The sequence below is a fragment of the Lactuca serriola genome, chromosome 6, assembly GCF_051521515.1.
Source record: "Lactuca serriola cultivar US96UC23 chromosome 6, Lser_US96UC23_V15, whole genome shotgun sequence".
NCBI classification, from domain to species: Eukaryota; Viridiplantae; Streptophyta; class Magnoliopsida; order Asterales; family Asteraceae; genus Lactuca; species Lactuca serriola.
Window position 1 is genome coordinate 45,961,411 of NC_136413.1, and position 26,334 is coordinate 45,987,744.

Sequence of the window (26,334 nt, forward strand, 5' to 3'; positions counted from 1 at the left end):
AGGGCCTTCATCTTCATCTTCAGCAGTGGGAATGCCTAGGTCGATTCTTCCGGTTTCAACAACAGATTTGTAAATATTAAACATATATGATTCTGGATCTCGGCCATGATTATGGCGCTTTGGAGCCGGCGACAAGAACATCATTCGTGAATATTTGTCATTTTCTTCTTTCAACATTTCCATATTTTAGTCTTCACAAATCGACAAGGGGCCTCCGCAATCAAGTTGTTTCATCTTCATCTTGCTTTGGTGAAGAGAGCGATAGATACAGAAGCGGTTGAGAGAAGAAGAAAAAAAGGAAATCTTATCATTTTTGCGTGATTTTGGATAATCCCTAAGACCCGAGTCCCCCAATCCTTCGCAAGACACTCACAAACATGTGTATAATTCAAAGAAAGATTATTGTAAGTTTTCATTCTTATCAGTTTTCCTTCTCCTGTTTATGTTAGTTCTATAGGGTTTTTTTTTTCTAAGAATGGATTTCCCCAACAACTGGTTAAATGGATGGTTAGGGTTCCGTATTGAGTTTCTGCAGGTACTTAGAATGGATTACGAGATTTTCTCTCTCTCTCTCTCTCTCTCTCTCTATCTTGTCAATAGAAGACATGAACTTCAATTTTGCTGTAATATTTTCATTATAAACGTGAGAGCTTCTACCAGCACCACCCACAGTACGATTTTGTTTTCTGTCAATTGAATCATTTGGAGGTTATTGGTGGTTGTATTGGAAACGTTTCTTATTACATGTAATTGTATTTTCTTTTGCACGCCAGGTATTCGATGAAATGTCCGATTCAACAAATGCTGTAAAATTATGTTTTTCTTAAATGTGTGGATAGAAGGAATTGTTACATGTCAATTTTTTGGTAAAATATGTTCAATTTCTCCACAAAACCGAATACAAGGTCAGTGTTATCAGTTATCACACTGCTGAAAAGCTTTTTATTTACATGCCTGATTATCTGTTTCATATTTTTTATTTAAAAAATCACTTAAGACTGCATTATGTATGTTATTTAAGTACAAACAAGTTGATGACGAAGAGGTAAAAATACAAAAGGGAAACTTCAAAACAATGGTAACAAACTTTGGTTTTTATTATTATTGTAATTATTATATATATATATATATATATATATATATATATATATATATATATATATATAAAGATTGTGAAGAATAGGAACAGTAAAGTTCCTAGGCAATTCGCGAAATTGGTCCCTTCTTTATTTCTATACGGTGAATTTGGTCTGTTTAGGAATTAAGGTTATCTACGTATGTCTAAAGTTATGTAAAACTTAATATCTTTTCTAGATTAAATAAATAATCAGATAATACTTTATGATGCTTAGAACTTAGCTAATCCTTTTTTTAAACCTGTAATTAGGTTAATAAAAATACATCAAGTAAGGGCATATCATACAATAACAATCTGAAGAAGGGATCTAGCACACTTATAACACGAAGGTATGCTAATCTTTGCTGGTAAATAGATAGAAAAGTTGGATTGCTTTATATTTAACAATTAAAAAATAACTATGAATAATTATATGTTTAAGATTTCATGGGATTGGAAAGAGCAGTTCCGGAAGAAATAATCAAAGTAGTTTCATCGATTTCTTTCTTTGGCATGCTGAACTTTCTTTTGATTTCTCTGTGTTCGTATGGAATTGTTTCCACAGAAAAAAGAAAAACGATGGGCTGACAGATTGAGAGAGATGACGGAATCAATCAAGGGTGGTTTAGAGTTTGATGTGAGTTTGATGAAACAGAGGGTCGGCATATGAAAGAAGGTTACAAATTGAAGCATCTGATCGTTTAATTTAACAATGCCTGACCTTTTTATTGCCAGGTTTGGGATTTTTCTGTCCTAATTTGTAATAATCTAATTTTGCCTAACTTTACATTTTACAATTTTCCTTCATCCTTATTGCTTTCTTCTATGTTTCTTTTCACTTTCACCCTTCAAATGCTTTTTACCCAGGTTATTGTCACAACACAAATCCTCTCCTATGTTTTGTCATGTATACTTTGTATTTGTTGTTTTGGCTTTTCAGATTGATGATCTATAAAAGATCAGAAAGGTGCTTTGTTGCAATATGTATGTTTTAATTTATGTCAACAAGCTTTTGGTAACAATATTCAGTTTCAGTTTATTATGACATTGCATAAGATGAACCGAATTGTTCATATTTTATCTACCGTAAGGTGAAAGAATATCATGATGAAAAGACTTGGATCAAAAACAAAATTATTCACAATCCTGCTATTAATAAGGTATTATTATGATTGATTTCTATATGATCTGTATCTTTATTTTAATCTACGGTGTGAATTTTTCTTTAAACTAGATTTCTGTAATGCTAGAGATAAGAAGCAATTGTTGGAGATTAAGTTGATACTTTTGGAAAGGGGAATATTTAGATAGGTCAAAACATTGAATAATCCTCTTTTTTATCATATGGTTCATTTTACTTACTTTAGCTTTTCATATTGGTTACATTAGTTTATTTTTTAAGTTAATTTGATGTTGTTTGGTTTATAGATGATGCCCTCTTCTCCTTGCAACACATGCTCTCTATTTGACACCTACTGTGTTCATCCTTTTATGTTTATGTACTCAACTTTAAATCCTTACCAAGCGATCATCATATGAAAAAGACAAGTTGACCCTTTTAGCAAAATTATGAGAAACAGTTGTAGTCAGAGCTCGAAGATGAAAAGTTCTTACTATGGACTTTCAATTTGAGGTAAATCAAGCAACGACCCTTTTGTGTTCTTATTTTTTACATATGGAGCAATCTCAAGCAACGTTATTTTTTCTTTCTTTTTCTAATTTCTTTCATATTTTTCATTTTTTCCATACATTGTATTCTTATTTTTTTAACATTTTATGGATTTAACAGGTAAAACCGAAATAAATGGCTGATGTAAAATGGTTTTTCTTTTTAGTCGGACAAAATAGCAACATAATTTCATTGAAATGTTTATTATACCATCCTACTTTCAGTTTTTTGTATTGCAATCGTCATAGCCATTGCTTTATTTAATATTCGAGAGGTAATACTTTACTTTTTTTTTTAACAGGGTGTTGCTCCTGCACTTGCTATTTACTTTGCAACACAAAGGGGTCATTATACTATAACATACTACAATATATTTGTGTATTTGTAAATGGGCGAAACGTAGACAATAGCAACATACTTTACTATAGCTACCAATTAGAAGAATGTACTAAACTTCCACACAAAAGTGGCACCTTCCGACCCCCGCAACGCGGGGGTCACCTTTCTAGTTTAACTTAATTTAATTTGTCCCATTTTTTATTTTACCAATTTGAGTTGAAATTTATATGTAGGAATGGGCTGTAGATTCCAACAAAGATGCTTGTGAAAGCTTGAGGTTAAACCATCCAGAGACACAAGTCAATAGTAACATTTTGTTTTGCTAAAATCGTTTTCATGAAATTAAAATTGTATGATTTTACTGATTATCAATTCTTGTTTTACAGATTAGAAATGAATTTGCTGGAGACTTTCTTGACCTAATAAAGGAGTGGGACACAAGTCAGTAGTAACATATATGTTTGAGTAAATTATCATCCAGATCGACACAAGTCAGGAGTAACATATATGTTTGAGTAAATTACAAATATGGTCCCTATGGTCATGGTTTCATATAGTTGCAGGCTTGGTCCCTTAGTCGTTAAATCTAACTACTTAGCTGCTAGTTTTTTTTTAAATGACGATTTTGCCCCTGGACCAAACCTGAAAGAATTGTATACTGTATACCCTAGGGACCAAATTTGTGATTTACTTATAATCTTATTTTCTAACTTGTAATGTGTTGTATTAATATATTATATAATTCTAACATATTTTTTTTAAAGTTTGAATTTTTATTTGAATATTATATATACCACTGGCACTGGCATATTAGTTTATTTGAATTTTTGCATTTTAATTTTGCACATGAAGATGCAAATAAATAAACGAATGTGCTATTGCGATATATATATATATATATATATATATATATATATATATATATATATATATATATATAAAAGTCAAATAGAACGCTTATAATTTAATGAAGACAGGTCCATCAAAGTCTAGCTTAGAAGCACAGTTATTCGGATAAAGCTTGGTAAGAGGAAGGGGTAGTTCACCATTCAGATGTATTGGGAATTTAGTCCAACAGATGAACACAGAGAAGGACCAGGAACTATCATTGGCCAAGGCTCGTCTACATGAGCTAGAATCAGTAGCATCAAGTCGACAAAGCTTGCTTTACTTTCTGGTGAATAACTAACATTGTAAGGTAATTATTTCATTTCCTTTCTTATGTATTGTATATTTTCACAATAGATTTAACATTTAATGCCTTTATTTTACATTGATGCAGGATGGTAAAGCTTATGAGGCAGTGAAAGAATGTGAAGAACTAAAGAAGAAATGTTTGTATTTGTGAGTATTGCCTTCTCTTTCATTCCTGCTTCGTTAGTTGTTGCTATTATGAAGGTAGGACACTCTCCGATTGTATTTTTCACATAATTGACAAGGAGATGATGTACCTATTCAGACTAGGCTTAGAGCAATGGTTGCAAGAGATGAGTTTAGAAGAAGAAGAAACAAGGTTGCAACTATATATGGTTCAAGTACTATGGATGAATTATGTTTGTAAAGTATTTAAGAAAATGATTAGAAACAAGGGTGAATTTGTACAGATTAGTTAGCTACTTGCAGGTTGATCTTGAATAACCAAAGGGGCAATGGATTGTATTTTTTGTATCTAATTCATTTGTAAATTTTTGTTACAACTTCTATTGATTTGTTTTATCTTTCCATGGAACGATTATTTGTATGACATTAAATTTATGCAATGGATTCTATTTTTTGTATATGATATTTTATTTTCTATTATGAAACATTAAATGCAAATTTAATTTGAAAATAAGTAAATCTATAAATAATAATTTTTTTAAACATTTAAAATTATGATACGCAAAATTGTGTGTCGTGTTCATTTATGACATGGCCTTTCTTGACAGGGGCTTTCTTGATACGCATTGCGTGTCATTAACACGCGCGTCGTAAGGTTACGACATGTGAATGCGTGTCATCTTCCTTTATGACAGGGCCATCCTTGATACGCAATGCGTGTCATAAATGCGCGTCGTAAATGAGCGTCGTAAATGCGCGTCATCTCTCTTTATGACAGGGCCTTCCTTGACGCGCATTTGCGCATCGTCTGAGCCTTTTACGACGCGCAATGAGCGTCGTAAAAGGCTGTTTTTCTAGTAGTGGCAACTGTGCTACCATAAGGCAAGAAATCAAGATTAAGAAAGTTCGGTCCATTTGAGTTTGAATTTGTCGTAAACTTTGGTTTTAACAAATTCACATGGATAGGAACAAATACACCGTTTAAATCTAAGTGTCATAAGATTTCCTCCTTCATGAAAATGATTGTGAGGAAATGGTTTCACTAAGAAAGATTTTAAGAAGATAGTGATTGTAAAATTGCATTCTCGAATTCGATTATGGTAACGGTATCCTTTTCCATAATTTGAATTGTGAGGTTTGGCAATTGTTTACATACACATATGAACTATCTAAGGCAAAGGAGTATTAGTTCAAGAAGCCTTGATAAAAGATTATCAAAGCACTAAGTATTAGAAACATGAACTTAAGAAATTCAATAAGTATTGTTTTCTGAAAGTTAAGATGTTTATGAATACATGTCGAAGCTAGTGGGAGCATAAGTGTTATGTTTTATAATAATCATCATGATAGTGGGAGCATAAATGTTATGATTGTATGATTATTAAGGAAAGTATTGCAAGGTTAGCAATATTAATTATAGAAAACAAGAGTCATAATTTGCAAAGTTGTAAGAGTTGAAAGGTTGTTTTGCTATAATTAAGGGAGAGAATATTATGCTTCATTTCAAATCTAAAGGCTTAGGTTGTGGAATGTTAATAAATTTAGTCAAAGGTACATAGTGGGTTCTTAAAATTTCGATTATGATTACGGCATTCCTCTTCACAATTCGAATTTTGAGAACATAGCAAATAAAACATTATGCGTACATTTCGGGTATAGGATCGATTGCAAATGCTTTAATGTTTGACCATTCTAAAATTTTCCAAATGTCAAGCGCATTTAGAGAGAAAAGGGGCTAGAATTGGTTTTGACTAAAATAATTAAACAACTATCAAAGGACAATCCAAAGTTTGACGAGGATTGGTCGCTTGTGAGTAGTTGGAAGCATGGTATTGGATGGACCATATCGACATTATTATAAATAGAAAAGATTCTATTAAGAATGAGTTGTCATATGGAAATTATGGAAATGTTTCCATATTGGATGGACCATATCGACATCATTACGAATAGATAAGATTCTATTAAGAATGAGTTGTCATATGGAAAATATGGAAGCGTGTCCATATTGGAAATTGAATATTGAAAAAATCTATGACTAGATTAGAAACCTTTATGCAAAAGGATGTTCAAAGGAATGTACTTTGAGTGAGAAACATCATATCTAAGGAGTTGTCTTGTAACAATCTCCGATAGAGAACTTTGTAATATCATTGGCAATAGTCTTTGTGACGTTGGTGCAGTGACATTACAAAAGGATCATTGCATAAAGTGTTAGAATCTAGCATATTTTATAAGTAACAAGAATTTGATATTCTCACACTTATGAAAAAGGATTTAAAGTTGTGAATTGAGAATGATTGGAAATGTGTTCAATATGATCTATTTCACGAAGTAAGAACCATAGGTAAACATTGTGTGCATGCTAGGAGCATGGGACAAGTGTAATAATTCAAGTAAGAAGTTGATTACCCGAAACGACAAATAATGAGTAATCGATATGGTGATAAATAAAAGGGGTTTTATTTATACTCAAAGGTTTGAGGCCATATGGGATTAGTATTATTCTTGTGTTTCACATTTGCATGTTTTGACTTCCAGAATAATTGAGTTTATTAAGAATAATCGAATTATTCAAACGGGCCACAGTCGTTCATATGTTGGAAGTAGATATGAATGAAGATTGTCGTGAATTGGTGTGTGGATTGTCTAAAGAGAATTAGACATAAGCAAATGTTTGCTGCAACGTTCATGAGTGCTTATGAATATGATTTGAGCATTGGATTAAACCCACGCTCACTTGGATCACTCCATGGATTGTGTCACGAGTGAATGGTGAGACGATAACATCTTATATTCTTGAAACCGAGATGTGTGAGTTGTATTTTGCGAATCGGTTGCACATTGATAATATGTAAACGCACCAGTAACTTGGTGTTATAAAACATATTATTGTGTGTGATTCGGTGAGTGAGTGCAAGCAAGCATTGTATCAAAGTTTATCCATTCCTTTTATTCAAAGTAGGATAAAAGCGATATCTTTGGGCCCCTCGATGATTTAGTGATGACAAACGTAAATGCTCAGCCGGGCTAGGGCTAATTTGATTTGTTCAATTAGTCAGTCGTCATAAATCGGAATCGAGATATAGTACAAAGAGAATGATTTGAAATCATATCTCATATGATATCCAGAATGGAGGAATATATGATCCCTTTTCTTAAGGACACGCGTATCTAATAGGATCAGAGTCGACAGCGGCTTTGGAAAGCTACGATTGCAGATCAGGATCTGAAGTCATACGCATAATAGTTGTTAGACTTATCCAAGTGGGAGACTGTTGGATTAGTGTCTAAGTTCATAACTATTTTGGTATGTACTTGACCCGATGGTGCATGGTCCTTTTGGGTTGCCTTCACCAAAGCAACTTGATTGGAGAAATAAATAAAGAGAGAGAGGTTATTATGATTTATTAATATGTTATAAGAATAATATATTAAAGGAGAAATCATATTTGTTTAATTAATATTGGTCAATAATTAATTAAAAATTAATTTTGTAATCAAGTGTAATTAATTAAACTAGAGTGGCCGAATTGTAATTATGTGATAGTTACAAAATAATGTAAGGATTATCTTATTAATAGTTTGGACGAATTTAAGGTGACAAGGCCTTAGAATTCGACTAGGATAAGGGTTTCAAGACTTATCTTATGGTTACTTGGTGGGCAAGCAACTAGATAAGGATAAGGACTAAAACCCTAATCTCTACACCTATATAAAGACCCCAAGGCTCATGAATTCGTCCATGCCTTCCCAAGAGGTCCTAGAAACGAATTCAATACCTCCCCTCTCTCCTTATACCTTCTCCATTTGCTCTTGGTGTTTGTAAGCCATTAGAGGAGTGACACTTGTGACTCTAAGCCTTCCAAGGTCAATTCAAGGAGGAATTAGGATTGTTATTGCTACATAACAATCAAGGTAATATCATAAACTTAATTATATGTTAATATCGATTTCCATATGCTAGAATTAGGGTTTATAGTCTTGGATTCAAAGCATGTACAATAGAGAAACCTAGATCCAAGCATTAGGGTTTGTATGAGCACATAGGATGTCTTATGCCCATAACCCATCAGTTACATGCTGCTTGCACATAAATAAGGTTGAATATTATTCTCGATCTAGTGTTATTTTTTAATAAGTGGTATGATCGAAGTATTTAAAGTTTTACTTATGTAATCATCTTTTAGTTTCGATGATAGATATATATATTTAAATAATTTTATATTACTTTTTTTAATATTATTGTTAATTAATTTACAAAATCACTTTGAATAATATTTTGTTACTGTATAAATCTTTTTGGATATTATTGTAATTAATTTGAAAATTCAATTTTGGTTTGTATTTAACACGTTTAAACATTTTAAATATTTAAAAAAAATGAACGTTTTTTAAGTTTATTTGAGATTTTGGTTTAAGTTTTAAATATAATACCATATTTAGATTAACTAATTACATAATACATATACTATATTGATAATTTAAAAGTTGAATATGGACAATGTATTTAACATCATATTTTATTTTATTATTTAAAAAAAAACTAAATACGTTATATTAATAATTCAAATAATCTATCAATATTAATGATAATATTTTATATTTAATAAGTTAAATAAGGTTGGAAGTTAAAAATTCATGAGTTTCAAATTAATATACTGAGAGTAAAAATGATTCAATTATATATATATATATATATATATATATATATATATATCTTATTTTTATTTATGACAAATAACAAAAGTATGAAAATATTATAAGTTTTACAAACATAAAAACACTAAAACATATATTTTAAAACTTGTATTCAAAAAACTTATTAAAAAGTCATAAAATTTTACAAAAAGAATACATAAACTTAAAATACGTTTAATATAATTAATACATCGAGAAACATAACAAAATTCTCACTTTTTTATGCAACAAAATCTATTTTTTCAATTTTTCATATTTCTTCAACTTTTTATATATGAATCACAAACCACTTTAAACATATGAATGTTTTTTGTAAGGAGATCTTACTTATATATTATTAATATGGCTAAATATGTATAAATAAAAGGAAAATAAAAAGTCATTAGTAAATGTAAATTAATTTTAAGAACATACAAATTCATTTAGTTATGTAGTTATAATATATAAATTAAAAATTCATACGTGACTATTATTAAATGATTGAAAGTTGAGAGATTATGAAAGTTTCAAATGACTATGATGCATGTATATGACATATTATGAAAGTTCCAAATGACTATGATGCATGTATATGACATATTTTGAACTATATTCACCCAAATGATTTTGTTTATAAGATTTATAAAGATAAAGATGAAAATGAAAATAAACATATAAAGATAATGATTTGGGCATGAATTGGGATAATGTCATTTATCTATGCATTTGAAACAAATTATTTTGCCTATGATTTTTGTGTGAATCATCATATTTTTTTTGGCAAAAAGATTGTAGATTTACTTTTTTCCCCTTCACTTGGATCGAAAATGCAATCTAGTACCAGCCACAAGGATAATTTCCATTAATGTCATTTTTTGGCAAAAACATGAATGTTCATTATGATTTTGGTTAATTTGCACGTTTGGTCCCTAACTTATATTTTTAACTCAGAAGGTCTTTACAGTTTGTTTTTGTTGCGCGTTTGGTCTTTGTCTTACCTAAAAAGACTATTTTGCCATTGATTTTTTAATTCATTTAAATAAGGTGACGTAGGTAAAGGTGTGTTTATTTAAATAAATTAAAAAAAACAATGGCAAAATAGATTTTTTTAAGTAAGACAAGGACTAAGCGCGCAACAAAAACAAACAGCAGAGACCTTCCAAATTAAAAAAATAAATTAAAGATCAAACATGTAAATTAGTAAATTACCTCAAACAATAAGGACCATTCGTGTAATTTACTCTTTACTCTATCTCTAAAGATATTTGTTTCTTAAACATATATATGTAATATGTTAGGCACTTGACGTGGTTAAAGTGTCACTTATCACCCAAGTTGGATGCTAAAGGTGTCTTTAAGGGTGACAAGTCATAGTCATACTTCTATAATGGTACAAAGAATATTCCTCAAAATTAGGCCTCCCCATGTGGTTGACAAAATCAAATTCTTGAAGGCGTGAAAGGTTCGTCGGTGATGTTATATATTAACGAGACATGGAATATGCCATTTTAAAAGATACTTTGAATGCATTAATATTTATTTTAAAAATACTTTAAATGAATTAACTGATGCAAATTATGGTAGGAAAAGACTTGGTAGATAAACAAAATTAACCAATTTGGTTGCTATTTGCTTAATATTCAGGATACGTATCCAAAAATATCATTAGTTTTATATATTTATAAGCATTACAATGATAACTAGAGTATAAACTTATAACGTATATTTTTCATTTTTAAAAAAGATTTCAAGCAGTAGCTTGACAAAATATCCAAAGTCGTGAATGAAACAATGATAAAAAATATATATACAGAAAAAAGCATTCAAATATGTTGTTTAAAATATTAATTCAATTGTTGAATATAAAATCAATTATGTAAACGTAACATGGGAATATACAAATTACAGAATACTATAACTAGTGAATTATCTGATGCCCGTAATTAATTAAATATTACACACGTCCTTTAAGTTGTGAAAACTGCAACGCACGTACTTTAGGCCCCGATAATTATTAAAACATGAGTCATCAACTCAATCTATAACATTTGTATTTAGTGTACCATAAATTTATTTAAAAAAAAAAAAAAAAAAAAAAAAAACTTAAGAACTTTTATAAACTAAATGACGATGATATTCGACTTTTATTTCTCGGCTTGGCTCACGTTGAGGGCCAGTATTTTACTACTATTGTTTATGAAATGTGATAACAAACAAACGAATGAACGATTATATATCATTATCATTATGTATTAAAAATATATATAAAGACCCTACAATTATTTAATTTTTTGAATTTTTTTAAAATTTCATGTTTGACAAACAAAATAATAGTTTATAAATTTGGTTTTTACTTTAAATAGAGTAAAAAATAAAATAAATAGTATTTAATTTTCAACCATATTCTATTTTTTACTCTGAAAAATTTATTTCTAATATCAATATTTTCTAAACTTATAAAGATTGTCAAAAAAAACCCTTCAACTTATTAGTTTTTTAAATATTTATTAAATTTTATATTAATTCAATACATAAATATGTTGTTTTAAATTTATGATAAATTAAATATCATTTAAATAGTCAAATTAAAACAAAATAAAAGATGATAAACTAAAATTGAAAGACGGTAAAAGTTACAAACCCTCACTTTTTTAAAAATCATTTTCAAAGTCTTTTAAGTAGAAATTGTTTTAAAAGGCTTTTTTCTCTTTGTTAAACACTTTTTAAAACTCATTGACTTCTCAAAGAAACTAATAAGAAATTTTTAAATGAAATCTCAAACTTTTTAAAACTTATTGACTTCTCAAAGAAACTAATAAAAAAACTTTAAATGAAATCTCAAACATTATTATAATAGAGTAAAAAATGAAGTTTGAAGTAGGGTTGTGCACTAAGCTAGTTTTTTCCTCTTTTTTTTTAACTACTTAGATTTAGATTGGTGTTTCAAAAAGCTTATTGAGTTTTTTTTAATTCTTTCAAATAAAACCTTTATTAATTATAAAAAACTCAATTATATATATATATATATATATATATATATATATATATATTTATGTTATTTTACATATTTACATACATAACATAAATACATTATCATTGGTTTCATCAAATGTTGTTTTTTATTTTAAATAAAGATTAATTTATAATTGAAATACTAAAACGCTTACATTATAATTTTTCTGAAAATTCTTTTATTTATTTATTTTAAGAAAAACACTTCTCTTCAGGAAAAAGATAAATCATATTCCTTAACGAATAATTCATTCTTTCTTTTTATATTCCTACGTATCAAAATAACAAGTCCCATATTCTAGTTGGACAAGACGGTAGCGGTGGCCCACACCGCCGGCCCACCACCGAAAGCCACCGTGTCACACACACGTATCTCATTCTCATCTCTCAACAGGTATCTTTTCCCGATTCCATAATTCCAAATGGCATTTTCCCCGTTTGAACCGGTGAACCTCTTTTCCAGATCATAAACAACTAAATCCACAACCACAATCGCATAACAACTTGTACTTCCCGCATCGTAACTTGGACATTAATCTGGAAAATGAACATTTCTGTAACGGAAAAGGTCCGACCTTTGAAACGCGTAACTCAGAGACTTTCTTTTTTTTCCCTTTGCTTTAAATGGCGAAAGCTGGAGATAGCGGGAACAACAACAGCGTGTAGCTTCCGCCTTCTGCTTGCTTGCTTCCACTACTTTCTCTCTCTTTCTTTTGGTATGTTCTCTCTCTCTCTCTCTCTCTCTCTCTCTCTCTCTCTCTCTGTATCGATAGATATACAGGTATGTGTATGTATATGTTTGACTTGATTCTTACGCTGTTTGATTTTGTTGTTGTTAAATACCTAGATCTGCAGTTCATTTTCTAAGCGTCAAGTCCATAGAGCATAGAGCATCTTAGGTTTGTTTGTAACTCTTTTGCTTGCGTAATGTTTATGAAGTTCGATTTTAGGTGGTTTGATGCTGTTATTTAACTTCTACACAGCCATCACTTCGCATTATAGCTTTGAATACCTTTTTTTTGGGGTCCAAATCGAATTTATTCGACTTATATTTGATGTTTTAGTGCTGTTTTTGCTGGATTTGTTCTTTTGTTTGGAGTTTCTTTGTGTGTGTGTTTGTGATTTTACAATTTACATCACTAAAGCTCTCGATCCGGCAATGTGTTGCAGAAAACACATGCCTGCATAATGCGTTAAGTAATTATGAGCTTGATCTTATTTGTTTCTTCTATCTTCTCTATGGAGATTTCATCGTGTTCTTCTTGCTTATACAGACCTTCTTATGTGAAATTTTTAAAATTTTTCACAACATTGTTTTTGGTTTTCTGTTCTGTTTTTTGTTTACAGTTTCATGAGATCTAGTCTATTTCATAATCTGTATATATCTGTAACATGTGATACCTATGCAGATTACAACAATGACTCCACCTATTGAGGCTCAAACCAAACACACCGAGTATCATCACCATTCACATGCTCCTCTGAATGAAAGAATACTCTCATCCTTGAGCAGAAGATCAGTTGCTGCACACCCTTGGCATGATCTTGAAATAGGTATTTCATTCATTCAAACCTAAATTCATATAATTTGATAATCAATCGTCTGACTTCTCTAAATTATCAAATGCAGGTCCAGGAGCACCAACAATATTCAACTGTGTAAGAGCTTGGAACCAATACAGTTCATGGTGTTTTTTTTTTATAAAACAAACGATTTATCATAAAAGCTGTCAACACCTTTTTTCAGGTGATTGAAATTAGCAAGGGTAGCAAGGTAAAGTATGAGCTTGACAAAAAAACAGGACTTATCAAGGTAAAATTGAGATGATATATATTATATGCTCTCTTTTGTGTAATTTACTAATTTTGTATTATGTGATTTATCAGGTGGATCGTGTCCTATACTCATCAGTTGTGTACCCTCACAATTACGGTTTTGTCCCTCGTACTCTCTGTGAAGACAATGACCCTCTTGATGTCTTGGTTATCATGCAGGTATGCTACTTTACTTTCTTTCTACTACAATTTTGGTTTAATAAATAAGTAAATGAAAGTACATTGCTATATGTTTTTCATTTTGTGAAATAGGAACCAATTCTTCCAGGGTGTTTTCTTCGTGCAAAAGCAATTGGTGTGATGCCTATGATTGATCAGGGAGAGAAAGATGATAAGATAATTGCAGTGTGTGCTGATGATCCTGAATACAGACATTATAATGACATTAAGGAACTCCCACCACATCGATTGGCTGAGATTCATCGCTTTTTTGAAGACTGTATCCTTTCAGAACTTAATTATGAAATTTGTATTTTATCATTCATGATGCAAAATTTTGTTTGTTAATCTTAACAAGTAATAATTAGACAAGAAGAATGAGAACAAGGAGGTTGTGGTTAATGATTTCTTGCCAGCTGCTGAGGCTATTGAGGTTGTCAAACATTCCATGTAAGTTTTTTGTCATTTTCTCAATTTTTATAATTTTATTAAAATGGTAAAAAAAAATGTTACATTGTTTGACTGATTTGATAATTTGAAGGGATCTGTATGCGGACTATATTGTGGAAAGCTTAAGGAGATAAAGGAGAGAGGATATAATGATGATGTCATATATAAAGTCAAGTGATACAAGTTCTATATTATATTTTTTGGGCAAAATTGCACATTTCCATGTGTGCCTATAATATGTTGTGTAATCTTATATTATCTCATCGACAATGACGACTATTATGAAAAAAAAAATACTCAAGAAAAGAAAAGTGGTTCGATTATTACATATATATTCTATTTTATTTTTTTATATTTTGTTTCCCATTCAATGTATTGGCAATGTGTAACAGTGTAAGGGAAGGAGTTTTTGTGCACTTTAAAATTTGATATACTGTTTGTTTTTTGTTCATTTGATGGTGTATAAATTGATTTTGTTCAGTGAATATGACGATTCTTTTTAAAAATTGACCATGTAAGAACAATATATGTTGCCGAATTTCAGTGAATCAGTTAGTTTTAGAGAAAAAAAATGCACCACTGGGTCAACGGCAAGAAAAAGGTCAAAAGAAATCAAATACAAGTCAGGGTTCTTTGCGTTTACAATAAATCATCAAGTATGTTCAAAGATCTAGAAGCAATGTTGATTTAAGAACAGAAACACAAACCTTAACTGAAACGTGCGAGGCCCTGAATTGAAACGTGCGAGGCCTGAATTGAATGAAAGTACTTGAATTTGATAAAAGTTGAGGAATAGAGAAACTCATTGGAACCGTGAACCCATTGAATAAAACCGACAAATAACATGAGTTCGTTCTAGAGTGACTGCTTTGGGGCTACACAAAACCGTTAGATAACTAAAACCATGAATGTGAACGTATGGGGAATTTGTTTTTGGTGTTATCTGTTTACGACTATTACGTCTTTTTTTTTCATTAGCAGTTGAAATTAGGCCTCATCAATGTTCGGCTCCCAATCCATACATTTTTGCCGTGATCTTGAACGAGGTCTATCATGAGATCTAGAGGAAGTGTCTTGGTGTATGTTTTTTGTCGATGACATTGTTTTGGTGGTTGAGTCTATGGTTGACAGGTTGAGTTAAATGCTCAGTTGGATACATAAATGAGGACTTTAGAAGAGAAAGGGTTAAGAATCAATACTACTAAAACAGAGTAGCTTTGGTGTAATTTTAGTAACACGAACGTCAGAAGGAGTACATATAATTTTATAGGTGCAAACTTTTAACCCAAATGAGATATTCAAATGTCTAGGATCCATGATACATAAGGAAGGGGGAGACATTCACCCAATGAATAAAGACGAGTTGATTAAAGTGGAAGGCGGCTTCAGGAGTATTGTTTGACAAGAGGGGACCGTTGAAACCTAACAGGAAGTTCTTTAGGGTAGCGGTTAGGCATGTCATGTTTTATGGCCGACCAAGAAAGACCATGAAAAAAAGATGGAAGTTATAGAAATAAACTCGATAAGAGTGACACGAAAAATGAGGGAATGACGAATGAGGTGGTATGGGCATGTCCTAATAGGGCTTCCTTCAACAACGGCAACATTCAGATCCATATGTAATTTCAGATTTAAAACTATACGGATCGAAGGTCTAATTTCAAAAAAATAAAACTACAAGGATCATAAATGTAATTTATGTAAGCTAAAAACGTCAAGGGCCAAAATATAATTCTAGAAAATGTCTTAAAACTATAGAGACCAAAAATGTCTTTTGCTTATCTCCTCCTTGGCTCCTTCTTTTCCATACCTTTTGCATTAGAATACCAAACCTATAAGAAAACTTTAGTTTATGGTCAAGCGAAGAAATTAAATTCGAAAGGACTAGAAATGGAGATGAGAGAATAATCCAAGGACCATTTTTGTCATTGCACGAGTTGTTCTAAAAGATTTATTAGCGTCAGTTTGCATAAACCTGATAAACCCTCTCTTTGCCACATCTCCTTCTTCCTTTTCATACCTTTTCAAAAACCCTAAATTAGTGTCGCAGAAACAACGAATTGAACCCTCAAACTTCTGTTGAGATGAGTTCCTTCACGAATACATCTAATCTCGATAACCTCCTCCTTCAAACCCTAATGGGCAGGCTTCAAATTCGCCCCCCAAATCCTCTTCAACCACAGTTATCACCTCTTTTTAATCAAACCCTAGAAGACCTCCTTTTGGACTCCATGAACAACATCTCAGATACCGAAGACGATCAAGACGATGACGATGATGACGAAAACAACAGGAGGAGCAAAACCCAGCTCGCCAAAGAAGAATCGAAGCTGGAAAAGGCGGTGATCAAAATTATTCTCAGCGGAAACGGGGATGAAACCCTAAAACCCAATTCGGGTCAGGCAGTAACGATCGGCGAACACCATATTTGTGTCGGGTATCATGTGGAAACGGGTTCGGAGTATCGTGTTTGGGAATGGCATGGTCATATCATGTTGTTTGATGACGAGAATGGGTATAATCCAGAGTATATTTATGGAAATTATTTCGAGAGGATGAGAATTATGCCTGGGAAGATGAAGGAGGAGGCGGCAGCGGCGGTTAACGGTGGTGTAGGAGATAAGGAAGAGAAGTCCATTAATTCCGGTTTGAAGGAGCTGATTGGATCAAGTGAGGATGCTGGGTCGGGTCGGATTCTCCATCGCAATGTGAATGTCGGATCCTCAAGGTAACCCCAATCTCTTATTCAAGTAAAATCCCATTTGGATTCTATTGCAAACAAAACATATATGTTGCCAAAATTGAACAAAAATGGGAAGTTTTCCCTTTTTTTCAGAAGTTTTTGATAATTCTCTGCCTATGAACTTGTTATATATGTAAGTATTGTTTGCTTAATTAGCTAGTAATGAATGGGGGCAAATTTGTAGAAAGTCACGACTTGAATAAGGAAAAGTCGATATGTGTTAAGTAGTTCTTTTTGTATTAAGTAAAAAAGAAACACTTATATATGGGTTTTTTCTTTTAGAAAAATATAATTGTTATGTTTCTTTTTACAATATTTTCTTGAAATAACTAATATTTAAGCATTTTGTATGATTGGCAGTCTAGATAAACGATCGGCTTGAATCAAAAAAGCAACAAGGACTCGTTTTACACAGCTTCGTGGTTGGAATAACAAATCTTTGAAGTAGATTTCTAATGTAAAGAGAACAAGATTTTGATACTTGTGTTGTTATGTTTCAAACTAGTTTTACATTACTCAAAATGATCAAAAGGATGTTGTTTTCTGCCATTGTTATGAATGGAATCTTTGTTTACTTTTTGGTTAATCATTTGAATTTTGCTTATGAGAATCTTGTATAGCTTGCATGTATAAGATACAAGTCATTAACTCATTATATCAGTTTTACTTGTTTATTTCTTTTGGCCCAAACTTCCATATTTGACTGTTTGATTCCATTTTGTTTGGATATGTACTCTCGCCTCTTATCGGGCAGTCTTCATTGTTCAATAGACTCTCATTACTTTATCATTTGGATAGACCCATTTAACTTGCAATGGTTGCAATTTGGTTTCATGCAACTCAAGTTTACCTCAATCAACATTTCTCTTGTTTAAGTATATGTAACAGTTTTTATTTAGGACTCTTTTAAAATTGTTGGTTATTATAGTGTGAAGTGTCATTTAAGTGTAATTGGATTTATACTTGTTTCATAGGGGATCAATATTTTGATCTAATGCAAGTTTGTTGGTGGCTTGGTGCAGAGCGTACACTTGTGGAGGTAAGGGGGTTGCGGGTGATATAGGTCAAGGGGTGGTGCACTCAACAACACATACACACAATTCTATAAGGCAATGTTCAAGATATCTAAAGTAGACATAATTATAAAGATTAAATTAAGTTCATTATATTAACATACACAGTTACGAGAAACACCTAAAGAGAGTTACTTTTTGGAGAAATATTGAAAGAATTATTTCAAAAAAAAAATTGTAATTAAGCATGTAATCACACATCAAGGAGCTTACAAAGCCACATACAAGTACTACAACATTCCCCCGAGATCAAAGTAACATTCCCCTAGGATCAAAGTCTAACGATTGAGGAACAGGATTTCATAAAAGAGGTTAAAGTTAAAATCGTGTAGTCCAAAATATTGTTAGTGCTCTATGATTACTTAAGTTACTTAAGAATAGCATGACAAATTAAGTCTAAAATGATGATGAGTCAAGCCTAAATATGAGTTATGCAACTAGAAGCAAACCTTCTTTTCAAGTATCCCAACATAAGCTACAAGTTACTTAAGAATAGCATGACAAATTAAGTCTAAAAATGATGATGATGAGTCAAGCCTAAATACGAGTTATGCAACTAGAAGCAAGGGGTGTCCGAATTATGGTGATAAATCCTAGCTTAGAGATGACAAGGAGTAGGGGTGCAAACGCGCTAAGATATTTGGAATTAATTCGTTAAAAGCTCAACTCAAGATCAATTTTAAACAAACTCGAACTTAATATTAGGCTTTTTATTAAATGAGTTTGAGTTCAAACCTATGTTACTAAGCTCTACTAGGTTGTGAGCATAAACGAGCTTATATATATCCTCTCTAATAAATGAAGGTTTTATTGTCACTTGTCAAATTCTTAAGAGTTTTGTCACTTGTAATTTTGTGGGAGTTTTAGAATTTTTATTTTCCACTTGTCATTTTTTAGGAATTTCCATTTTTTTTAAATAAAATTTCATATAAGGAAAGAGAATCATTCTATTAATTTGATAATAAAGTCTAATAAATGCTCTAAAGAGTATTTGATTTCTTTTATAAATGTTCCAAAAGATTACATTATGTTATGTAAAAGTATTATTTTATAAAATATTTAATGTTTAAATATTGATATTAAATTTTTATTTTTAATAAACACGTGTAATACACGGGTCTCACACCTAGTATATATATATATATATATATATATATATATATATATATATATATATATGAGAAATTTTATTTTATTTTTTTATATATTAAAATAAATAATTTTTTAGTAAACACAATTTTAAGGAACTGGGGTATACCATATACAAGTCGAGCCCAACCAAAGCCTTGAACCTGTACCCGTATAATTCTTCACAAGGTGATCTCGAGCTCCGTACCATAAGGCTTGAAATGAGCCGAGCTCAAGCTTGGTCAGCTTCGACTCATTTGCATCCTAAAAAATGTAAGGTAAGAAGCATAAGGTGGAAGCATTTCTAAAGAATAAGTTAAACTAAAAACACGATGATAAGCTAAACTAGAAACATGATGTGTAACATTCTCATGAAAGTTTACTTTTGTAAACAAAATGAACAAGGAAAAACAAGCTACCTATGAATAACATGTGAAGTGAATCTTTATTTTCATCCAGGGCCGGTCCAGACGGTGGGCAACCCAGGCGACCACCCATGGCCCACGTCTCCAGATGGCCCAAATTTTTTGGGCTATATATATATATATATATATATATATATATATATATATATATATATATATATATATATATATATATATATATATATAATTATTGTCTAAATGCATTGCTCTAAAGATAGACAATTTGGATTGCTTGTTATTGCTAATTGAACACGTCTATAATGATTAATGAAGAATAAATAATACTATTTTTTGAATCTTTATTATATTAGTCTTTGAGGGTCCATTTTTTTCTTTTTACCCCAGGCCGCATATACGTTTGGACAGACCATGTTTTCATCCCAAAGTTATAAACACGCCAAAAAGATTAATAATATGAACTGAGATTAACAAGAAGCTTAGAATTTTATTACATACATATTGTCATGTTTATTTATTCAAAATTATGTTACAATTATATAGTTAATACGTAATGTATGCCATATTATGATACTAGCATGTGTATTACACATGATGTTTGAAATTTATATGCATGTTAAGTATGCCCTTTAACATCCAACATACAGGATATTGAATGAATGGACGTCTTGTAAAGGGACCTTATAGGACAATCGTATATGGATCCCCTGAGGTTAGCTAACTTCCTAGAAGTTTAGCCTAATTAGATATAGTTATAAAATTTCAAAAGAATGTTTTTATGCCTGAAAGATGTCCACAAGAAAGAATGCATTAATTGTTATTGATGCATTAGATTTGATTAAACATTTATGTTAAATCATAAAACCATAACTAGCCACTAACAAACACTTGTAACAATGTTTTTCTGTATTGAAACTCAAATCCAAATACACCCTAGGTATACGGTATACCGGTTGCCTTGATGATTTGGCATGTACATGTCATCCTACATGGCAAAAAAAAAAAAAAAAAAAAAAAAAAAAAAAAAAAAACACATCATCTTGTTCATCATATCCTTAGCAATTTTTAATGTCTTGATGTTTTGCATTCTATAGTTTTATTACTAATATACATACAAAGGGATGTGAGTCATTCTCTTCACTTTTACACAAATCAAAAATCCAAGTCATAAGATTTCCCACTTCTTTTACGAGTACCATGCTTCTTGTCTTTCCCTTTACTTTTACTCCCTCGTGATGATTTACTTTCGCTACTTTTCTCCTTACTACTACTCGTGCCCTTCTTTTTACCATGCTGCTTACGTGGCCTACTTATTACTGTGTCCGATGGCAAAGAGGGAACCGGATCATACACATCCGGGGCCCACTTCACGCTCAACTTCTTAGGTGGATCCGCTCCATGTTTCTCACGGCTGCCTTTCATGGCAGATACAGGCTTCAAACCCTTCTGTAACAGTTTATACCATTTTCAACATGTGATAAAATTAATATCTAAAATAAAAATGAGTTTTTAAGTTGATACTTACAGGTGGAAATGGAGCATTTGAACTTGAAACTCCTTGTATGTCAATGTCATCTTGGATATTCAGAAACTTAGTTGCTCCAAATGCAAGTTCATCCACAGAAAAACCACTTGCAAGTCCATAAGTGGACTCAAAGGTTGTATCCAAACAGAATCCATGAATGCTGCTGCTAACATCATTAACTGGGAAACTGATGTGAGAACAAACGTCCATTTGCATCAACAGGGAACTCAACTGCAAAAAAAAATCTAATTATTCTCAATCTATGGTAAAACAGGATTTAATAGCTAGAACCAATCCATGATTGGTGGCATTGTAGTAAGTATGATTTCAATGTATATTGTTAGTATCTCTCCCAAATATAATCAGCAAGTCAAATACATGAAGGAAATGTTTGGGACGTTTATAGATTTCAGTCAAGATCTTAATGGAAGTGAATCAATAACAAACAAGCCTTGCTAAAAGTGCAGGCTGTTCCTAACAATAATGTTCAAAAACTTAAAATTTTAGCAGGTAGGCAGATAGTAGATCTTCAAGTCACAATTTTACTAAAATACTTTGAATCAACTGGTATGATGTTTACAAAAACAATTTCACTGTAATGGTTTGATCTTTGTAGGACAAAAAGAAGCTTACTTGAGTTGACAAATTGACTTCAAAAAACGATTTTAATGGATATCGTAGTACAACGAGCTCAAAAGTCAAAATAAATAAAAATGAAAAGCTGAACCATATTTTTTGAATTTCAATTCATGAACGATGAATAGGAAGTACCAGTAGAAAAAAGAGTAGAGTAGATCTATTCTATCATCTATGTGTGCAATAATAATGTTACCTTTTCCTTCAAATCAGGGATGTCCAAGCAAAACTCTGTGCAGCGTGAAACCAAACGATCGGGATGTCAAACGGAGGTCTCCGATCAACAAATAGAGTTGATTTACCGCGAAATAACAGAATTATGATGACAACGATGAAAAACGCGAGAGATAAAAACACAAACAAAAGAAGAAATCAAGGAAACTAAATGACTGATTCTGATTCTGATTTAGGCGCTAGTGACTAGAAGAATGTGATTTTTAGCTAAGATTACCACGACGATTACTTTTATCAAGACGATGTTTCAAACGATGAGAACACGAAAAACCGCCAAATAGCAGGGTAAGTAATTCAAGTGAAGGCACCGGATGCATTTCCGATGCTCGTCAAACCCTAATTTCCTCAAAAATCAATCACTATTCACTAAACCCTAAATATAATGTATTCGATCACCAATTCGAATTGAACCGAATATGATCAAACAAATTCAAACGAGTACGGGATACGTGATTGTTAATCGACCGAATATCATAGGAACTGCTTACATATATTGAGGATCGGGATTCGATTATCGGAATGGAAGAACGTGGCTATGAAATCGACAGAAACCGGTAATGGTGAATGAACTTTATCTAAATTTAGAAAAAGGGGGATACTTTGTGTGTATAAAAATGAAGAATGGATAGGGTAGATCGTAGATGTGTTGTGTATATATATGGATGGTTTGCAACTTTCCCCTCAAACTATGGACTATTTTCAATTTAGGGCGTGTAACGTCAATGTTTCAAAAAGCTAAACAACATTTAAATTGAAAGTTTGGTCCCTATGGTTTGTAAAAATTGGATGTTTGGTCCAAAAAGTTTTGGGGTTGCACCGGTAGTCCAAAAGATTTGATTTGTTGTGGAATTGGTCCAAAAGCTTAACAGTCGTTTGTGCCCTCTGTTTGTGTGAGGGTATTTCCGTCAATTCACACCCCTTTTTTTAATATCTTCTTAAATTAAACCCCCTTAAGAGTACCCCGTTCGGGTGATTTTGGTGAGCCGCTCACCACCTATAAATTAAAAGAAAATCAAAACTAAAAGATATTTGGTGACCTAGGCCACATACACAACCCAATATCACCAAAGTTCACTCTTTTTAATAATATTATTTAGTGGTGGAGTTAAATTACTTCGTAATTAAAACTAGTTTTGTTAATAATTGTTTTTTTTTATTTTGAGTAAAAAAATAAATAAAGTATATCAAAATACGTGATTAATTTTTCTCTACGATATGATACTAATATTAATATATCTTTTTTAATATTTTTTAGTATAGAATTAGATTGGGTTGGATTGCTAATGGGAGTAAAAAATTGGGTTTAATTGAGTTGTAGATATGGAAGAGAGAGAAATTAGTTTTTTAATATATGATTGGGTTGGATTAGGTTGTGAATGGGGATAGTCTAACGTCTACTCCCTTATTAATAGATCCAACGTGTGTTCCCCCTTTTCCCTAAATCGATATCTCTTCCTGCTAAAATTGAAATTGTCTCCCCTACACTCAAAATCAACAATGGTGAGATGTTTATGTGGTCAAATGGCGATAATGTGAACGATTTGGACTGATAAGAACCTTGGGCGACGTTTTTGGAAACGCCCTGAAGAGGTTAGTATTCATGTGGTTGGTTATAAAGATTTTTCACCAATCACTCAATTTATTCTTATATTTTGCTAGGATTCGACATGTGGGTTTGTGGGATGGATCGACCTTCAAATGTGTGAACGATAAAAATCAATATGTAACACCGGATTCCTGGTATGTATTTTATTTAAGAATTTTATGTATTTTCTCTGGGACTCAACGAGTTGATGGTCCAACTCGTCGAGTAGAGACAGGATCCACGGGAAGTTTAAGTGACCTACTCGACGAGTTGGGGACCGACTCGGCAAGTAGGTGTTGTTTGGACAAAACCCTAAATTTGAGGGATTGCACCCTATTTAAACGTCTTTATAGCCCCAAACCAGCCCCCATCACCCCCAGAACGTTCCTTCCAAAACCCTAGTCTCCCCGTAAGTGTTCTTGAGTGTTTCTCACCTTTGTGAAAGATTTTTGGTGCATCTATAAGCTAGAAGAAGAAGAGAGAAGTTGAAGATTCGAAAGGGGCAAAGTAGATCCAGAAGCCATCTTCCTTTTTGCACCTTTTCTGGTAATCAAGTTCTCAACTTGACCCTTTTATGTGTTAGATCTTAAAAGTCCCCAATTTGATGGTTTTGAGCTCAAAAACCATGAATCCTTAGGGATGAAGCAGTTTTATCAATTCATATCTCAGATCCAGGTCTTAGAATCGAATGCATGACATAAAGATGTAAGCTTTATGGCCATGATAGGCCATGCACCCCCTTTAGACTCCATTTTGGGTCCATTAAGCTTATACTCCCATGCATGCACGTAAAGTTCGTAACTTTACGTGCTAGATCGATTTTAAAAGATCAAATCTATCTTTTGGATGAGTGTTGTACATCAGAAATCAAGAAAATAAGACTTGGACAACATCGACTCGACGAGTGTTCTTGGAACTCGGCGAGTCCGAGGCTTGAGTCCTCATTTTGTTATGGTTCCAAAGGAACCCAGTTGAGTGTTAGCAGAAGATTAGAAAAGTCCCAAGGATTGTTGTGACGTTTTGAGAAGAGCCATGATCTGGAAGTCATAGGACTCGACGAGTCCAAGGCGATCTCCCAACTTTTGAAGATGAACTCGACGAGTTGTTCATACAACTCGGCAAGTCACAGACTGGACATGTTTATAGGATGAAGGTGAACTCGACGAGTTCTTCATACAACTCGACGAGTTAGATGAAGGTTCATTTGATGGTATTATAGAAGGAGAACTCGTCGAGTCGTTGCTAAACTCGACGAGTAGAATCGGGAAGGATCAAAAGAAAGGAAAGGGACTCGACTAGTTGGCGACCCAACTCGGCGAGTCAGGTCAACTGGAAGTTGACTTCGACCAAGGCTTTGACTTTGACCAAGGGTAAATTAGTCCTTTTACCCAAAGATTAGTTAGTAGTGTTTGACTATGTGTTTGTATGGGAATTGTAGTCGGGGAGTTGCCGGAGCAGCAATCAGATATTTCCTGATCAGCATTTCAGCAGTCAGCCTTACGAGGTTAGTTACCTTCCAGTAGCGGTGGGTCTACGGCCGCAATGTCGGCCCACCAGTAGGAGTTGTATGTTAGATGATTGTCTTTGTGATATTCATCTAGGTTTGCTACTCCCTGATATGTTTATTGTTGGATTAGTGTCTAAGTCCATAACTATTTTGGTATGTACTTGACCCGATGGTGCATGGTCCTTTTGGGCTGCCTTCACCAAAGCAACTTGATAGGATGAATTATGGAGAGAAAGGATTAAATATGATTTATTAATATATTATGGGAATAATATATTGAAGGAGAAATCATATTGTTTAATTAATATTATTCAAGAATTAATTAGTAATTAGTTTTGTGACTAAAAGAGATTAATTAAACTTAAGGGACTGGAATTGTAATTATAAGATAATTGCAATTTGGGCCATGGATTGTCTTATATTAAGGAGTGGACAAATTCTATGGGGAAACCCATATGGAAATCGTCCAAGGCCTTAAGGAAAGGGATCCATGGGTTGCTTAGGGCTTAAGCATCCAATTTAGGGTTTCCTTGTTAGATAACCCTAATAGCCTCACTATATATATGACCCTTATGACCCAAAAACGTGGACAAGCTTTATTCTAGGGTTTCACACGTTTTAGGGCAGCCTCCATCCTCTTTCCTCCTCATCCTCTTGCTCTTGGTGTTTGTGAGCCATTAGAGGAGTGACATTTGTGACTCTAAGCTTTCTAAAGTCAATACAAGGAGATTTGGGATTGTTATTACTACATAACAATCAAGGTAACATCTTAAACCTATTCTCATGTTAATATGATTACTTGTATGCTAGAATTAGGGTTTATAGTCTTGGATAACTTGCATGTACAATAGAGAAACCTAGATCCAAGCATTAGGGTTTGTATGAGCACATAGGATGTTCTTAGGACCAAAACCCATCAGTGGTATCAGAGCCTTGAT

The 26,334-nt window shown here is 32.3% G+C and overlaps 3 protein-coding genes across 4 annotated transcripts; 2 read left to right on the top strand and 1 right to left on the bottom strand.

Annotated features, from left to right (window-relative positions):
- Positions 1-12,721: 12,721 nt before the first annotated feature.
- LOC145058134 (soluble inorganic pyrophosphatase 4-like) lies at positions 12,722-14,934 on the top strand. 2 transcript variants are annotated; one of them, XM_079006050.1, is made up of 9 exons: positions 12,757-12,853; positions 12,985-13,036; positions 13,547-13,691; positions 13,768-13,796; positions 13,885-13,950; positions 14,025-14,132; positions 14,226-14,412; positions 14,501-14,582; positions 14,674-14,934. In XM_079006050.1, the coding sequence occupies exons 3-9, from the start codon at positions 13,556-13,558 to the stop codon at positions 14,714-14,716; spliced, it is 651 nt and encodes a 216-aa protein (XP_078862176.1). In that variant the 5' UTR covers positions 12,757-12,853; positions 12,985-13,036; positions 13,547-13,555; the 3' UTR covers positions 14,717-14,934. The 2 variants fall into 2 exon arrangements, with proteins under 2 accessions (XP_078862175.1, XP_078862176.1); XM_079006049.1 differs by lacking the exon at positions 12,985-13,036 and having other exon boundaries at positions 12,722-12,853.
- Positions 14,935-16,551: 1,617 nt separating this feature from the next.
- LOC145058133 (uncharacterized) lies at positions 16,552-17,911 on the top strand. The gene is made up of 2 exons (XM_079006048.1): positions 16,552-17,310; positions 17,686-17,911. The coding sequence occupies exons 1-2, from the start codon at positions 16,667-16,669 to the stop codon at positions 17,705-17,707; spliced, it is 666 nt and encodes a 221-aa protein (XP_078862174.1). The 5' UTR covers positions 16,552-16,666; the 3' UTR covers positions 17,708-17,911.
- A 2,886-nt stretch (positions 17,912-20,797) lies between these two features.
- LOC145058611 (uncharacterized) lies at positions 20,798-22,936 on the bottom strand. Its single transcript, XM_079006493.1, has 3 exons — positions 22,267-22,936; positions 21,435-21,665; positions 20,798-21,355 (listed from the first exon to the last, which is right to left on the bottom strand). Exons 2-3 carry the CDS (start codon positions 21,648-21,650, stop codon positions 21,062-21,064), a joined length of 510 nt encoding a protein of 169 aa, XP_078862619.1. The 5' UTR covers positions 21,651-21,665; positions 22,267-22,936; the 3' UTR covers positions 20,798-21,061.
- Positions 22,937-26,334: the final 3,398 nt, after the last annotated feature.

Bases quoted from the DNA above. Each gene is read 5' to 3' on its own strand.
- LOC145058133 (XM_079006048.1), top strand. From the start codon at position 16,667: ATGAGTTCCTTCACGAATACATCTAATCTCGATAACCTCCTCCTTCAA. The intron at 17,311-17,685 runs GTAACCCCAATC...TATGATTGGCAG, and splicing joins GTGAATGTCGGATCCTCAAG to TCTAGATAAACGATCGGCTT.
- LOC145058134 (XM_079006049.1), top strand. From the start codon at position 13,556: ATGACTCCACCTATTGAGGCTCAAACCAAACACACCGAGTATCATCAC. The intron at 13,797-13,884 runs GTAAGAGCTTGG...ACCTTTTTTCAG, and splicing joins CACCAACAATATTCAACTGT to GTGATTGAAATTAGCAAGGG. The intron at 14,133-14,225 runs GTATGCTACTTT...TTTGTGAAATAG, and splicing joins ATGTCTTGGTTATCATGCAG to GAACCAATTCTTCCAGGGTG.
- LOC145058611 (XM_079006493.1), bottom strand. From the start codon at position 21,650: ATGCAAATGGACGTTTGTTCTCACATCAGTTTCCCAGTTAATGATGTT. The intron at 21,356-21,434 runs GTAAGTATCAAC...AAACTGTTACAG, and splicing joins CAAATGCTCCATTTCCACCT to AAGGGTTTGAAGCCTGTATC.